General features: G+C 50.3%; 1 protein-coding gene and 1 long non-coding RNA gene across 8 annotated transcripts in view; one reads left to right on the forward strand and one right to left on the reverse strand.

Annotated features, from left to right (window-relative positions):
* The window catches only part of FCHSD2 (FCH and double SH3 domains 2), a 254,775-nt gene extending 238,464 nt beyond the window's left edge, over positions 1 to 16,311 (reverse strand). For 6 of the 7 annotated variants that reach the window (XM_004016298.6, XM_060399996.1, XM_060399997.1 and 3 more), the window contains exon 1: positions 1,619 to 2,152. In XM_004016298.6, the coding sequence (XP_004016347.1) occupies positions 1,619 to 1,639 (21 nt within the window). In that variant the 5' untranslated portion in view covers positions 1,640 to 2,152. Of the gene's footprint in view, positions 1 to 1,618; positions 2,153 to 16,220 lie in introns of those variants that run through there. The other variant, XM_060399995.1, reaches the window with a different exon arrangement.
* Positions 1,022 to 13,071, forward strand: LOC132657879 (uncharacterized). Its single transcript, XR_009596649.1, has 2 exons — positions 1,022 to 1,825; positions 2,687 to 13,071. It is a non-coding gene; the product is annotated as an uncharacterized LOC132657879 (long non-coding RNA).
* Positions 16,312 to 17,608: the final 1,297 nt, after the last annotated feature.

A 17,608-nucleotide genomic window follows, 5' to 3' on the forward strand; every position in this document is an offset into this window, starting at 1 on the left:
GTTACTTGCCTCTCCTCTGAGGACCACAATCCTGTTATTAGCCACCTAATTTTGTTCACTGCAGATACTTAATTTTAACAACTAGCCAAAATAACCTGAAGCAGAAGCTAAATGAAAGTACATGAGTATAAAAATTACAGATTAAAAAGGTGCAAAATAAACTGCCAGTCGTTTCATTTCATGTACAATACCTATCTAGGTCTTCTTAGAGCTTTAAAAGCTCCTGTTCTTCCAAACAGGATTCAAATGTATTAACCATAAGGAGAGGTGAGCAGAGCATAGATGGGAGAAGGGGACATAACGAATGCCTAATATCTAATGACTGAAATTTACACAATCAACTACAAAAATTATTCTATAATGGCTAGGAGAAGCACACTCTCTGGATGGCGCCCTTGCTGACAGCACAGCAAATCAAAATCTCTTGTTCACAAAGAAGAAAGCAAAAGTGACCTGCCAGCTTATGCAGAGCTTTTAAGCCACCCCAGCAAGCCGGTTCCCGTGGCATTTCCACTTCAAACAGAACAGTAAATGCAAATTGGCCAGTGCCTCGCCCGCCAGGCCAGGATTCAGGTTACAGTGGGCCTGGAACCCTCGCCGCCACCGGAGCAGGGCTACCGGAGGGCTATGTGTGAAAAGAAAAAGACTCACTTGGAGAACCCAGGTGAGAAACAGAAAAGAAGAGGGAGCAGACACGAGTGAGTTAGGCATTCACCAAATGTTTGCCCACAAGGGGAGGACAGAACAGGCTCCTCCACCCAGCGCCCTGAGTAGACACTCAGTAACCATCTGCAAGATTGAAACGACAAGGACACAGCCTCGCTCCCTGGGAAAAAAACTGGGGAAGGACACTGAAACAGTTCTGGAAGGGCTGAAGCTGCTGACAAGCCCGGAGCACTCGTCACTCCCACCCCAAGCCCAGATCGCGGCGAACACGCCACGCACCGCCCGGTTCTCGCTCTCCTGGGAAGAGAATCACCACCTTCCTCTCCCCCTTGTCGGAGGGGCGGGGCAGGAACCGGGAAGAGAAAGGCAGAACCGTTCAATGCTTAATTTCTTGTTTTCCCCTGGGGTGGGGTGGCTATTGCGACTTCTTTTCGGTCGCCGGGTGGGGAAAGCGGGCCAAATCTTAAGGCGAGGCTGGTAACAAATGTCCTGTAAATCCGCAAATGCGCGAGGGTGGCAACAAGCGAGAGGGGGGCTCAAACCTGGTGCAGACTAAACAATCACACAAACACAAGGCTCTGCAAAGCTGCGGGGGCTCCCCCACCTCCCCTCGGTGAAGCCCCGGAGAAAGCACTTTGCAGAGAGCAGCACTGCCATGCGCGCTCGCTCACACACACACACACGCACGCACACTCGAAACTCCTGTGAAATGTCTAGGTTGGGGGGTGGTCTCCTGTGCGGTGAAGGGGACGAGCCACGGCCGCCCCTCCGCTGCGAAGGCACCAAACACACGCGCCCCCCTCCAGGAACCGGCGGCAAGTGAGTGACAAGCCCGAGACGACGACGGTCACGGCCCCCTGCGCAAAGGGGGAGGGGGCGCCGCGGTGCCCCAGCCGCGTTCCTTGTACGCATCCCCGCCCAAAACCTCAAAGACCCCCAGCTGCATCCTCACCTTCCTCGGCGGCGGCTGCATGATGCTGAAGGGACATCAATCCTCCTCCCACGGCGGCGTAAGTGAGGAGAGGAAAAGGAGGGTCGAGAGGAGAGGGCCGCCCCGGGAGCGGGCGTGTGCTTGTGTGTGTGTAAGGAGAGCCTGAGAACGAAGACTCGCCCGGGAAGCTGCAAGGCCGGCGGGTGGCAGGAGAACCCGGGTCGGAGGGTGAGTGTGAAGAGAAGGAGGAGGAGCCCCGGGAGGGCCTGGGCTCTGGCGGCCCGGGGGGTGTGTGAGGCAAGGAGGCGGAGACCGCGAGGGGGCGGGGGCCCGGCTGCGGGGGCGCAGGGTCTCCCAGCGCCTCCGGAGCAGCAACCCTGCCGTCCCGTCCCCTGCCCTCCGCGCCTCCCCACCCGCCGCCGGCTCCGCGGTTCCTCACACGCGGCCCTCCCACCCCCACTAAGGCAGCCCGACCCTCTTTGCCCGGCCCCGGGAGGTGGTAGGCGGCGCCGCGCTCTGTGCTTCGGTTCCTCCACTCAGGCCGCGGGAATTTCCGGCCCCAACGCGCGGCGCAGCGCCCCACTCCGGCGGCGGAGGGGACAGCTTAGGCCACAGCCGGGCTCGAGGGGCCGGGCCAGGCTTCTGGGACGGGGGGCGGCCGCGGCTCGGGGCACCGTATCGCGGCGGGGAACGGAGGGAGCTAACGGATCGGTCGGCGAATGAGAGGGGTAACAACGCTATCGCAGCATGGAAATCCCCCCCCAGTTCTCTCCGAGAATGGCACGTTCCAAACGCCTCCGGTCCTCCCTCCCCCACAGTGGGAGCCAGCCGGGGGCTTCCCGCGCGCTTTCCCGCCTGCCCGCCGCGGTGCGCGCCTCCGGCGGGGGCGCGCACGTGGGCGGGAGAGGGCTCTGCGCCGACGCACGCGCGTAAGCCGCCGTCTTCTCCTGACGCCCACTCGTGTGTGTGAGTGTGTGTTAGTTACAATGTGGCGGGAGGGGGGTCAGGCAGTATGCCTATTTGTTTGAGGGAGTAGCAGAGTGCCTTTTTTGCTTCATGGTCCTCCAACACCCCTACCCTCTCGTGCAGATGAGCCTGGCGGGCCAAGGCACCTAGGAGCGAGCGTGGACAAGTCCTTTCGCAGCGGCCGCAGATGCCTGGTTTGGGTGAGGGCGAGGGCGACTAGTTGCCCTGCAAAGGAAAAATCGGTTGTCTGCTACAGGGCGTCCAAGTCAAAGAGCATGAGGTCGTTAAGGCCAGGACCCGCCCCATCCCCCATGTCACAGATGGAAGGCCAGAGGAGTGGAGACTTTATGAAGGTTACACAGCATCACTTCATGGGAAATAGATGAGGAAACAGTAGAAACAGTGTCAGACTTTAGTTTTGGGGGCTCCAAAATCACTGCAGATGGTGACTGCAGCCGTGAAATTAAAAGACGCTTATTCCTTGGAAGAAAAGTTATGAGCAACCTAGATAGTATATTCAAAAGCAGAGACATTACTTTGCCGACTAAGGTCCATCTAGTCAAGGCTATGGTTTTCCTGTGGTCACGTATGGATGTGAGAGTTGGACTGTGAAGAAGGCTGAGCGCCGAAGAATTGATGCTTTTGAACTGTGATGTTGGAAAAGACTCTTGAGAGTCCCTTGGACTGCAAGGAGATCCAACCAGTCCATTCTGAAGGAGATCAACCCTGGGATTTCTTTGGAAGGAATGATGCTAAAGCTGAAACTCCAGTACTTTGGCCACCTCATGCGAAGAGTTGACTCATTGGAAAAGACTCTGATGCTGGGAGGGATTGGGGGCAGGAGGAGAAGGGGACGACAGAGGATGAGATGGCTAGATGGCGTCACGGACTCGATGGACGTGAGTCTGAGTGAACTCCGGGAGATGGTGATGGACAGGGAGGCCTGGCGTGCTGCGATTCATGGGGTCGCAAAGAGTCGGACACGACGGAGCTACTGAGCTGAACTGAACTGAACACAGCAGTACTAGAATCTCTGGGTAACTAAGTGTTCTTGAGGGTACAGAGAAACAGGTGCAGATGATAATCAAGAGGAAAAGTAAAAGGCTCCAGGGGCAGTGGAGGAAGCTCTTGAATGAGAGTCAGGACCTCTAGGTGCCAGCCCACTGTAGGTGCCAGTCCACTCTGCCTGCGCCTAGCTGTTTGGATGAGCTCAGGCTTCCTAAGGAGAAGGCAATGGCACCCCACTCCAGCACTCTTGCCTGGAGAATCCCATGGACGGAGGAGCCTGGAAGGCTGCAGTCCATGGGGTCGCTGAGGGTTGGACTCGACTGAGCGACTTCACTTTCACTTTTCACTTTCATGCATTGGAGAAGGAAATGGCAACCCATTCCAGTGTTCTTGCCTGGAGAATCCCAGGAACGGGGGAGCCTGGTGGGCTGCTGTCTATGGGGTCACACAGAGTCGGACACGACTGAAGCGACCTATCAGCAGCAGCAGCAGGCTTCCTAATCTCCCAACGAGGATGCTCTGGTCTGCTCCCCGGACTCAGTCTTCCTCGTCTATCCAGACCATCTGGGTGTAGGGATATCAGTCTCTCTTGAAGTCCTTAGAAAAATGAAAAACACCTCTTCCAGAGCCATAGGGATGTGTGGAGGGTGAATTAGAATGCCCCAGTTTATCAGAAGTTGGGGTCTCAAACATCTGTTCTCAGAAGTGGAGTCAGGCAAAAGAGGAAAGTGAGTGAAGCCTGGAGAGACCCAAATAACTTGACCAAAGCCTCTTGGCCAGCTATTAGGATGATGGAACAACCTAGATTGTTTACACTGTTAGCCTAGATTCTTGAATAGGAAGTTGATAGAATCAGAGCTATGCTTGAGGCAGATTAACCTGTATAGGAATTGGAAGACTAGGCTTGCTATTTCTGGTTTCCTTGAGGCCATTCAAAGTGAACCCTTTTTCAGAGTCCTCAATTAGTATCTGGGAAAGCCTGGGGCAAGGGAACAAGTGGGTGGAGGCCCAGCTCCCTGACTTCTGTGGGGCTGGAAGCTAGTGCCTAGGGTGAAGGTAGCCAGGCTGGGCTTTAGTCTCAGTTCCACCAGCAGTTCATTGTGAGGCCTTGACCTAATCAGTTCATCTCTTTCAACCTATTTCCTCACTTGTAAAATGGGCATCTAAAACCAGCCTCACAGGCTCGTTATATTAAATAAAATTTCTCCTACCACAGGGCCTCTCGTATAGTGCTTAATACATGCTGGCTGATTCATCATTTATCCAAAAAGTATTTGCTAAGGTCCTGCTTTGTGCCAAGCCTTGGACCAGACACGGGGGACACAAGGGTGAACAAGGAAGAATCAGCCTGGACCTTCACCGTGGCTGAGTTCCAGGCTAACCATTCCATGAATGACACTGGGCTAGTGGAGAGGAAGGGGTAACTCCTTGTCGAGATGCAGTGTCCTGCAAACAAAAGGTTACAACTAGCCTGGTCCAGAAATTACCCTCCCTTCACCTCTCTTTATTGGAAGTGAGCACTAGGCATATAAAGGTGTTGGATGTTGGGAAATTTGGGATCCAGTCTCTATCATTGATCTGCTAAGCCTTCTCTAGGCCTTGATCCACAATTGCAGAATAAGAGGTAGGTGAATGAGCCTGGAACCTAGTAAGCTCTTCACAGCTGAAGTCAAACCCTGGGACTTGACTTTATGGATTGAGGAGGGTACCCTCCACCTGATTTGCCCTTATTCTAAAGCCAGGAATGGCACTGACTTTCTGGAATGATTTCCTTTACAGGTGTTGTAAGAAGCTAAGAGGCTTATTTGCTTATTTGGGCTTATTTGCTAACTGCTTTCTCAAAAATGGTTTCTTTTAAAATGTATTTAATATTTACCAAGTGCCTTTTCCCAACCCCAAACTTTTGTATCACTTTTCCAAACTAATCTTCACTATCCTCCTATGAGATTATTGTTTTCTTCATTTTACAAATGAGGAACCCGAGGCGCGGTGAAGATAAGTGACTTGCCCTGAAGTGATAGATTTGGGACCAGAACTCAGTTCTCCTGTTTTCCTCTATGCGTGCTCAGCCACTCAGTCGTGTTCGACACCCTGTGACCCTATGGACTGTAGCCCGCCAGGCTCCTCTGTCCGTGGGATTTCCCAGGCAGCAATACTGGAGTGGGTAGTCATTTCCTTCTCTAGATGATCTTCCCGACCCAGGCATCAAACTCCCATCTCGTGCATTGGCAGGTGGATTCTTTACCACTGCACCACCTGAGGTTGCCTCTACGAGAAGTGCTCAAAGGAATTGGGAGAGTTCACCCAGGAAAAAAACCAGATTTGGGAGGGTACAATCCATATGTTCCAGACTCCACAGGGATAGAGAAAGAGATTTCTATATAATGTAAGCCTGACTAAAATGTCCCCCTTGAACCAGGCTGGGGACTTCCAGAGCCTTGCTCCTGCGATGCAGGCAAGCACTCTGTTACAGTCAGACCTCTTGAGATTCTTTGGGGGAAATGCCACAGAACTTTCCTGTGGCCTTGGAGACAGAACTGGTACAGGTCTCAGCTGCATCTAAAGAAAGAGGTTTTCCAGGCAGAGTGGCCCCTGAAGGGAGTGAGCTCCTCCATCCCTGTGACTGTGCAACCAGGTGCTGGCTCCCTTCCATCGAGGAGGCCACAGATGGGATTCTTACCCTGGGAACGAATTAATAGCTACCATTTATTTTGCCTCGTCCATGTTTCAAGCTCTGAACTAAGCATATTTTCATTGCTTCTAACCCTCACAACAACACCTAGCAGTACCTATGACCCATTTCACAGATTTCACAAACTGGGGCCCAGAAGTAAAATGACCTACCCAAGGTCACACAGTTAGGACAGGAGAGCCAGGCCTAGCCCCTGACTACCTTTGGCTCTGAAGCTGTGCTCTCCCTTCAGCATGCCTGCGGCTATATAGTCTCCTGGAAGGAACGTAAAGTGAAGTGAAGTCACTCAGTCGTGTCCGACTCTTTGCGATCCCATGGACTGTAGTCTACTAGCCTTCTCTGTCCATGGGATTTTCCAGGCAAGAATACTGGAGTAGGTTGCCATTTCCTTCTCCAGGGGATCTTCCTGACCCAGGGATGGAACCCAGGTCTCCTGCATTGACGGCAGACGCTTTACCCTCTGAGCCACCAGGGAAGGAACGTGATTCTAAGTTTAAGTCAGAGCCAGGACTGAAAGTTGGCCTGGTACAGATATAAGAGTGGGCATTGAAAGACGAGCTATTCTCGTTTTCCACAGGAATCCCAGGAGAAACCTCAGGTAAAGTGTGCAGCAGCACTTGAGCATGGCTAGCATGGAACAGCACCCACCTCACTCACTCCAGCACCCCAGAATGTGACCCACGGCAGGTTGGTACTCCATTCAAAGCTTTCTCCAGAGAAGGTGGCCAGCATCCCATCTGCCCTTTCTGTACCAAGGCACCCCTTGCTGCAGTGGGGATTCAAAGCCTCCTCTACTCCCTTCCCTGTTTTGTCATTATCCCCCACTCACATTGTTGCAGACTGCTCAGGACTACCTGTCTGCCCATCCAGATGCCAGCTATCTCCTGCCTGAGCTCCGCACCCCGCCCCTGCAAGCCGACCTGGGGATGCTGTTGGAGACTGCAGTCTGTGAACCCCACCCCCATTCATCTCCTTTCTACCCTAGTCACCTTTCCCCGTCTATCTCCAGCTCACACACACACACTGGTTTTTGCCCCTGCCTGAGGTATCTCTCACACAGGCCTCTGTTAAGCCTGATGTAGAAATGAGCCTGTCTCCTCCACAGCTCTCAGACAGAGAATCACAGCCCACTGGAGTAAGGCCTCAAAATCAGCCACAAGAAGAGGACAGAGGCTCTTCCTAGGGCACAAAGTGGGTCTGTGGCAGAACTAGATCTTAGATTCTATCCAGCATCAACAAGCCCCTTATTCTGGGCTCAGTTGTAAGCAGCTATCTGGGGTATACTCCAGGCCCTGTACTCCAGCAGCCCGCAATCTCAGCACATGAACCAAAGGTATAGCAGTAAGGTCAGGACATGCAGGTCAGCCCAGGAGAGTCAGGTAGTAGGGATCTAAGGCCAGAGGTGAGTCCCTGAGAGGCAGGCACTGGGGTAGGGGATTACGGGCTCTGACGGTGCCCCTGTCAAGGAGTATTACAGCTCGGGGTGGAAGTAAGGGGACAGTCCCGAGGCTATAATAGGAGCTAACCATCGCATGATTTTGACTTCAAGAGGCAGGAAGCCACAGATCTAGTCCTGTCTCTACCAGGCACTTGCTGAGTGTGACCTTTGGCACATTGCAGATTCTGTCCTTTGTTCCTCCTAGGTAGGTGGGTGCAGGTCCAATGAAATAACAGGTACATGATCTGTAAAGGGCTGGGGAGCTATGTAAGCCAGTGACTACCCTACCTGGGATACATTAAGGAAGGCTGAATGACTGCCATGTGGGATGCTGACCAGGGCTTCCCACTGGGAGCTGCACTGTGATTACAACTCTGTGAAGCTGTACCAATGGATAAAACAGGTTGGGGTGGACGGCACAGGGATTTGGGGTCAGCAAACCTGGGTCAGATGTCCAGCTCCTCCTCTGCCTAGCTTTGGATTCTTGACCAAGTCCTAAAACCTCTTTTAAACCGAGTTCCCTTGTCCATAAAAGGAGAATAATGATTTTTTGCAGGGTTGTGATGGGAATTAAATGGGAATGTTTATGTAAAATGCTTACAACATGCTGGCCTACAAGTATGAGTTTCCTCTGTGCATGCATGTGTTTTCCTTCAGCTTCCCTGCATTTTCATTCTGGTTTTGTTTGCAAGTTTAAAAAAATAATAATAAAACACAAAAAGAGGAATTCCCTTGGGAGGAGGTTGAGCCCAGCTACAGTCTTGGTTTTGCCCTGACTCACTGTGAGGACCTGGGAAGTCCCTGCCCTCCCTCAGTCTTCGTTTCCTCTTCTGGGACACTGGGGCTTCCCAGCCTGGAAGGCATGGGATGCTACCCATCTGGGAGCCTCTTCCACAGAGAAGACCCTCCAGGCTGAGCTGGGTGTTGGGGGGTCAGGCAGGGAGCAGGGGAGAGAGTTGTTGCCGGGGAGGGACAGCTCTATAACCACTGTGCACTGGCCCGTTGAGGGAGCAGACCCTATTCAGCTTAGGAAGCCTGCTGCTTACTTTCCCACAGCTTGCCTAATTAATGCCAAAACAGAACATGTTTGCCTGCTCCCTGCTGGGGGGTCTGTAGGCCAAAATGAGTGTCCTGGAGGGCTGGCAGAGGCCCTGGCATCCTGCCTTCTCCCTAGGCACTCACCCTTTGCCTGTCTGCAACACATCCATCCACACACCAGCATACTGTGGCATGGGTGAGCTGAGCACTGCTTTCAACCAAAGTTGGCCCAGTGTATGGAGAGAAGCTTCCCCAGGACCTATACTCCCTCTCTGATTTTCAGCCCTTCTAAATGGACAGCTCCAATCCCTAAACCCATCTGTCTTCCCTGTCCAGCCTTGGCCTCACGATGGGATCTAATTCTTGCCATGTTGCTGCGGGCAGTGCATGTGGCATCAGAATGCTGGGAGCTTCTGTCAGTTGCTATGAGAGGGAATTCCCTGGCTCAGGAAAGCTCTTCCAGCGGAAGGGAGCAGGTGGTGAGTCTCCCTGAAGACACAGACACCGCCAACACTGTAGGCAGAGCCAATCCTGGGGTAAGAAGCGTCAAATCCACCACCCCTGCCTTCTCTGATGCTTATCTACAGTGGCCACAGTAATAATAATAGCTCACACTTTATACAACAGCTACTATGTGTCAGCACTTCACATAAATAATTAATTTAATTCTCACAACAACTTTGAAGTAGGTAATATTATTGGCCACGTTTTACCCTGTAGTCGCTAAGGGTAATGCAAACTAGGATTTGTACCCAATTAATCAAGGCTCCAGGGTCTGTGCTCTTAACTGATATGCAAATCTACCACCAAAAAATGCTATTTCCTATTAAACTCAGTTCCAAATTTGGAATCTGGCAAGATGCTTGCCCTAGTATTCTGGAATCTGTTTTTCACAGACTTGCCTAAGCTGAGAATCACCTAAAGGTGCTTGTTTAAAACACAGTACCTTCATCCCCTCCCTGAGGATTCAGAAATCTTTGTGTGGGACGAGAGGCAGTGCCTGACATGTGGAAATTGCCCATAAATATTTGTTAGATGAATGAATGCCCCTGCCTTGTCTGAGCCTATGCCCATCTCTAAAATGAGGTTACAATTACACACCCAGCCTCATCTCAAAGTATGGCTGTGTGTTGAGCCTCTCTGTGTATCTGCACAAGCTTTGCTTGGGTGTGAGGAGTTGTTTACAAGCACATTGGTCTGACCCCTCATGATAGCTGTAACAATAATAGCTAACATTTCTTACACGCTGATGGAGTACCAGGCACAGCCCTGAGGGCTTTGACTATATTAACTCATTGATTCTCACAACACCAATTATCCTGACTTTAAGATGGGAAGGGCTTCCCTGATGGCTCAGTTGGTAAAGAGTCTGCCTGCAATGTGGGAGACCTGGGTTCGAACCCTGGGTTGGGAAGATCCCCTGGAGAAGGGAAAGGCTACCCACTCCAGTATTCTGGCCTGGAGAATTCCATGGACTGTATAGTCCATGGGGTCGCAAAGAGTCGTACATGACTGAGTGACTTTCACTTCACTAAGGATGGGAAAACAGAAGTTCAGAGCTGTTTAAAAACTTCCCCTTGATCACACAGTTAGAAGCAGGATTGCAACTCCGGTATCCAGATGATTAACAACTCTGTCGTAGTTTCTGGCCTCAGGCAACCTCTTCTCTCAAAAACTGGGCTGCCAAACTGTCAAACTTTTAGAGCAAATGTAGTATTCAGGGAGGAGAAAATGAAAAGTTGAATTAACAGGAGCTACAGATGGAGAAACAAGATCTAGAATTGCTTCCCTATTGTTCGAGCATGAGTATGAAATTCCAAAGCTAGCTGTGCTAGCTCCAACTGGGGAAGCTGCCTCTGTCTAAAAGAGGGGACTTGGAAGGCTGAACCGGAAGTGGGCTTTGATGCATGGGAGGTGGACATTCCCAAGGGAGGAACAGTGAGAGAGAGCAAAAACCACAGGCTGGATGGGCCTGAGCCATGCTTAGGAACAGCCTGAGTAGTGAATCCTAGGAAATCAGCCTGCAGAGATAAACTGTGGTCTTCCATGTGTGTCCCACTTTGATGTTTGCTCTAAATGTTGCTCTAAATGGGCTTCCCTGGTGGTCCAGTGGTTAGGAATCTGCCTGCCAATGCAGGGGACACGAGTTCAATCCCGTCCAGTAAGATCCATGCCGTGAGGCAACTAAGCCACCCTCTAGAGCCCACAAGCCACAACTCCTGAGCCTACATGCTGTAACTAGTGAAGCCCGCACACCTAAAGTCCATGCTCTGCAACTAGAGAAGCCACTGCAACAAGAAGACCACATACCGCAACAAAGACCCAGCCCAGCCAAAAATAAATAAAATTTAAAATGATTTTTTTTTTGGAAAGTGATACCCCTTTAAGGTGTTTCTCACACTTTGTAACAAGCATGTGCATTCCCTATCTCACCCATCCTATCAGTGCACCTCGTCCCCATAGATCTCTGGGTGGAGGTTTTATTTGTCACTGTGTTCCCAGCACTTAGGACAAGGAATCCTGTATGGATGGATGGATGGATTTGAAAGCCTGAAGAACCTGAGGCTTACCAGCAGTGGAGTGTTAAGTGTGGGCAGCCAGATAATAGAATAGAAGGCCCAGTACATCTCCCTAAGGGAGGGGGTTCCCTGAGGGCCTATTCAGGCCTGTCCTCTGTTTTTGTTGAGCCCTCTGTCCTCGCAAGGTACACTGGGTAGTGACTTCACTGCTCCTCCCCACAGGGGGAGGCTTGTGAGTGCATGGACCACAAAGGAGACAGTGGGTAGGTCTGAAGGACAAGGCACCTTGTGTTGGGTCACACTAACTCCATTGCCTTTCCTCCCTATACATTGGGCATTCAGCTTGGGGTCATGGCTAAGCGCTTGGGTTAAGTACTAAGTCAGACTATGCTGTGCTTAGTCATTCAGTTATGTCTGACACTTTGCGACCCCATGGACTGTGGCCCAGCAGGCTCCTCTGTCCAAAATTCAAACAAATCAGACTAACTGGTTTGAATTGTGGCTCTACTGCTTTCTAGCTATGTGGTCTTCACTGTATAATCTGGATACTGTTTATCTCACATTGGCCCTGTGACCTGGGGCCCAGCTCTCTCTGTCTCTCAGGCACTGTGTATGTTGGTGTGGTATTAGGGAATCACTGTGGATGGTGACTGCAGCCATGAAATTAAAAGATGCTTGCTCCCTGGAAGAAAAGCAATGACAAACCTAAGCAGCGTGTTAAAAAGCAGAGACATTATTTTACCTACAAATGTCCATATATTCAAAGCTATAGTTTTTCCAGTAGTCATGTATGGATGTGAGAGCTGGACAAAAAAAAAGGCTGAGCACCAAAGAATCCATGCCTTCAAACTGTGGTGCTAGAGAAGACTCTTGAGAGTCCCTTGGACTGCAAGGAGATCAAATCAATCAGTCCTGAAGGAAATCAACCCTGAATGTTCATTGGAAGGACTGATGCTGAAGCTGGAGCTCCAATATTTTGGCTACCTGATGCAAAGAACCGACTCGTTGGAAAAGCTCCTGATGCTAGGAAAGATTAAAGGCAGGAAGAGAAGGGGACAACAGAAGATGAAATGGTTGGGTGGCATTGCCAACTCAATGGACATGAGTTTGAGCAAACTCTGGGAGATGGTGATGGACAGGGAAGCTTGGCATGCTGTAGTCCATGGGGTTGCAAAGAGTCAGACACAACTGAGTGACTGAACAACAAAAGTCTTGTTCAGGCCTTCAGAGACTGAGGAAGCAGCGCAGGCCTCTGACCTGCCTGGACACTGTCCTGACTACCTGGCTGCTGTGAGTACAAGCCACCTGGCACCACAGATTAGAGAGGGGACAGATCTTGGAATTGTTGAGCCCTTGGAGGGGGTCTGGCCACCCATGCTTAACAACATTCCAAGATTTGCAAAACAAAACAAATAGCAGATTAACGTAAACCAGAGCTGCAGTTTCCTTTGATGATGCTATCAGTTTGCAGCCTGGGATTATAAAGGGGAACCCCCAAAGTACAATTTTGAAGTCTCACTCATGGAGTAGATGCGCTGCCCGGGACTTTTCCTGAACTGGGACTCCAGATTGCTGTTACATGGGACTTCTCAGCACTGTTTGAATATGCATGCCGGTCAAAACCCAATTTGGTGATGTATGTACTATTACTCTCCTTTAGTATTCTATTTCTCTTTCCTTTTAATGATTGTTTATTGGGATTAAAATAGATAATTCTCTATTAGATATTGATTCTCTTTTTTTTAATGATTGTATACTGAAAGTAAGATAGATAATTCTCTATTAAATATTGGAATTGTTTACTTGTATATAACAAGTGGTTTCTTTTGTTAACAAATCCTTTGAACCTGAAACGAAAGTTAAAACTTTCAGCAAAACACATGGTTAGCCTTGAGACCCTTGTGGCTCTGTTATTCTCCAAGTCCCCAGACAGTGCTTTCTAGATGATAGCAATAGGAAGGTCAACGTGAAGTTTGGTCCTTCCTTTCTAGGGCAGTAAGGAAAGCCTTCTCCAACACAGCACTGATCACAGAGAAATGACTGGGTCAAAGCCATAGGCATCATCCAGATATTCCATCTGGGTGACAATTTTTCAGGCATATCTGGAGATGGTTATCTCTATTTGCACCCCGACCCAGACCCTCAGCCCTGCAAGAGGTTGATTCCTGTGGGCTGCATCACAAGGCACCCTTGCTAACTGGCTTCTACTTGGGTTTTGATGATGAGGAATGTCAGGAGCCCAGAGGATGAGAGCAGAGAAGGCAATGGCACCCCACTCCAGTACTCTTGTCTGGAAAATCCCATGGACGGAGGAGCCTGGTGGGCTGCAGTCTGTGGGGTCGCTAAGAGTCAGACACGACTGAGCGACTTCACTTTCACTTTTCACCTTCATGCATTGGAGAAGGAAATGGCAACCCACTCCAGTGTTCTTGCCTGGAGAATCCCAGGGACGGGGCAGCCTGGTAGGCTGCTGTCTATGGGGTCACACACAGTCGGACACGACTGAAGCGACTTAGCAGCAGCAGCAGAGGATGAGAGAAGAGAGATGTTGGGCTTTCTCCCTTTGCTCCCTCCCTGCTTTGCTGCCTCCCCTCCGACCTCCTTGATCCCATTTCTTCTTGGCAGGCCCACCTCTCCCTGGGCTCCAGTGATGGGACTCCTGCCCCTCCTTTCAGCCCTAGTCTCTGAGTGGGTGCCTCACCATTTTTCATTTGTTCCATTCACCAACCCACATCTCAATACAGCAGTCCCTTCATTAAGTCCCTTCTATTGAACCCTTAGAGGTGAATAGCTTCCTGCTAGCCTCCTGACTATTATACTAAGTGTAATAAAGCAGACAAAGACAAATACCAAATGCTATCACTTATATGTGGAAACTAGAATCTAGAAAATATAACAAACTTGTAAAAATAACAGAAAAGGAACAGACTCACAGATGTAGAAAGCAAACCAGTGGGGAGGGGGAGGGGCAATATATGGATGGATAAGCATAATACGAACTGTTATGTATAAAATAAGCTACAAGGTTGGAATATAACCAATATTTTATAATAACTATAAATGGGATATAACCTTTAAAATTGTAAATCACTATATTGTATACCTGTAACTTACATCATATTGTATATCAACTATGCTGCTGCTGCTGCTGCTGCTGCTGCTGCTGCTGCTGCTGCTGCTGCTGCTGCATCACTTCAGTTGTGTACGACTCTGTACGACCCCATAGACGGCAGCCCACCAGGCTCCCCCATCCCTGGGATTCTCCAGGCAAGAACACTGGACTGGGTTGCCATTTCCTTCTCCAATATCAACTATACTTCAATTGAAAAAAAAAAAAAAAGACACTATATAAAAGAATATGGGACCCTCCACCTAGACCTGCCTATTTGACTCAGTCAGGTCGAGACTTTCTCCAGAACAAAAACCCAACCAGCGTGGCCTATGAACAGCCCTCCCATGCACCTGCTCTAGGACAAACAAGTGGCATGTGGCTTCTTTGAGGGCCCCAGGGTCTGGTTATGAATGTCACTCTCTAAATGCACTCTTGTGGGAAGAGTCAGATGAGAGAGGGGCACTTGCAGCAAGGTAACAGTGACTGGAGTAGTGAACCAAGACCACAGAACAAGACCTGCCTCAAGGCAGGGCATGGCCAGGCCACCACTCAGGCAGGGTGAGAAGTCAGGAACCTGCTCTGCCCAGAGAAGGCTCCCTAGAGGCCCAGGCAGGGCCTGATGGGGAATCACAGGGTGCTGGAAAGGCAGAGAGGAGAGGGACAAAAAGCTTATCTCAAGAGACATCTGAGCAAAGGCTTGGCATAAGGAAGTGAGATCTCTGAGGAGCAGGGACCTAGAGGGCTGCACAGTGGCAGTGGCAGGTGGCAGGTGCCTCTCTGCCTCCTTGGACGTGGCACCTAACACTGCCCTAGCCTGGAACAGGGCTCCCACCCTAGGACAAGTCTCCCACATTCCCTCCCGAGCTCTCTCACCTTCCTCAGGTTTGGGCTGCCAGTCAGCCAAACGCTTTCACTTCCCTTGCTAAGCACACCTGTCCAGACCGTAGGCGCAACAGGGCCCAGGTTTCAGTTCTCATTTCCTCCATGCCTCTGTAGTCTCCTAAAAAGTTTCAATTTCTCAACAGGGGTTGGGTCTGACAGTGGCCTAATACTCTCAATCTTCTGTCACTGCCTCCTTGCCAACGTTCCTGCCTCTCCTCTAACCCAGCTGTTTCCTATCCTCTGCCCTCCTGTGGCTCAAGACTCTTCTGAGGCTCCTCCTATCCTCCAGATGCAGCCCAGGCTTCTTAATGTGAGTTTCTAGGCCTTTCACCACATGACCCCTGCTGACCTACTGGGCCTAACCTCTCAGTCTCACCATTTTAGGTGTCTTTTGTTCCAAACACAACATTAATACACACCTTTCCAGACCTCATCAGGTTCTTTTAGTAGCTTGACATTTCTGAACCTGCTGTTCCCTCCACCTTCACCCTTTTTCTCCTCTTCAATGCCTGATAAACTCATATTAATCCTCCAAACTTCTACTCAAAATCCCTGCTTCTGGAAAACCTTCCTCCTTCTCCTAGATCAGAATTAATCTTCCTGCCTCTAGATCTCCACGGCTGTGTTAAGATCTTGATGCCAGCACTAAGCACAAGCTGACTAGGTTTCTATTTAGTTGTGTCTTTTTCTGAACTCCTCTTCCTTTTAAATCTCTGGTGCTTTTTAGTTCTGTGACCTTGGTACTTTTTAGTTCTCTCTCCCTGAGCCCCAGGCTAGATTGGGTGCTCTCTGTTGACAGGTTTTCAGCACCCATATGTACACTGATAATCACAGTCAATCCCTGATTCTTTAACTATCTCCCACTAGGCTATGAATATCTCCCTGTTCTCTAGGGACCTCTGTCTCCCAGCCACCCCCCGCCAGCATGGGCTCCAGCTCTGGACCAGAGAACACACTTATGCTCTCACCTGTTGCTGTCCCATGGGCTTTCAGGGTGGAAGCTGCCAGGTGCCCAGACAGTTTTACTTCCTTCCTGGCTGCAGAACACTGAGAGCAACTGTCAGACCTCAGGCACTTCCGTTTCACTCAGAGTCAGGCTTCCTTTTCACCCCTTCCCTAGGCAGCAAGCCGACCATGGGCTACGGGCTCTATGCCAGCTACTGGGAGTTTTCTTTTTTCTGGGGGCCCAGCCCAGATAGGTTTGGTGGTGGACTCCCGCTAAGGACAGTCTCCACACTTGGGGATTTGTGGCAGGAAAACCTGATTACCCAAAATCCCGGAGATTGGAGTCTTGACCTCATTTGACCTGTATAGTTGTGAAGTGAACAGCCTCACATGAGGGAACTCTTGCAAAATTATAAACACTCAGAGCCCTTGATGGAGCCTTTCTGTTTTACAGGTGGGGAGCGTGCATGCGTTCTAAGTCACTCCAGTCATGTCCGACTCTTTGGAGCCTCTCCAGGCAAGAATACTGGAGTGGTATCCATCCCTTCTAGGGGATCAAACCTGCGACTCTTATGTCTCCTGCATTGCAGGCAAGTTCTTTACCACTAGCGCCACCTGGGAAGCCCCCATGAGACTGAGACTGAGGTTCAAAAAGGGATTTCCCCAGAACAGAAGCAGTGACGTACCCAGGGCATTGATTTTAGGGAGGCCTGACCTGAACTAAAAGGGCTTCCCAGTTGGTACTAGTGGTAAAGAACCCGCTTGCCAATGCAAGAGACTTAAGGGATGTGGGTTTGATCCCTGGGTTGGGAAGATCCCCTGGAGAAGAAAAGAACAACCCACTCCAGTGTTCTTTCCTGGAGAATCCTATGGACAGAGGATTCTCCAGGATCTCTGTAGCCCCCTAGCTCCTGGCGGGCTACAGTCCACAGGATTGCAAACAGTCAGATATGACTGAGCGACTTAGCCCAACCTGAACTAAATAGTCCCAATCTGTGTTGCTCATAAGTGTTTTTGCCTGTCTAATGTTTTGTTCTTCTGTCTGCCTTTCACTGCCCCCATCCGACGGTGTTGCTTCTCTGCTGCCTTGGTGAGTGCCCACCCACTTGACCACAACAGCAACTTCTCGCCCCTTAGCTGGCTGCCAATTAATCTTTAAACAGTCTACAACCAGATCACGAATGGTGTAAAATTAATGTGTAAGATACAAGTAAACAGGCTCAGATCAAGGGCTTGAGAAACATCTTTGGTTTATTCAGGGACCTTTTATACTTAAGAGTCTGGCTTCTACCACCTTCCCTCAGCAGAGAAAAGTCCAAGCTCAAAAATGGGGTTTGGGAATACTTACAACTCTTTACCAGTCCTCACTGGTCATACTTAAATTAACCCTCCTGTGCCTCTCGAAGAAAGA

This window comes from Ovis aries, chromosome 15 (genome assembly GCF_016772045.2).
Source record: "Ovis aries strain OAR_USU_Benz2616 breed Rambouillet chromosome 15, ARS-UI_Ramb_v3.0, whole genome shotgun sequence".
NCBI lineage: Eukaryota > Metazoa > Chordata > Mammalia > Artiodactyla > Bovidae > Ovis > Ovis aries.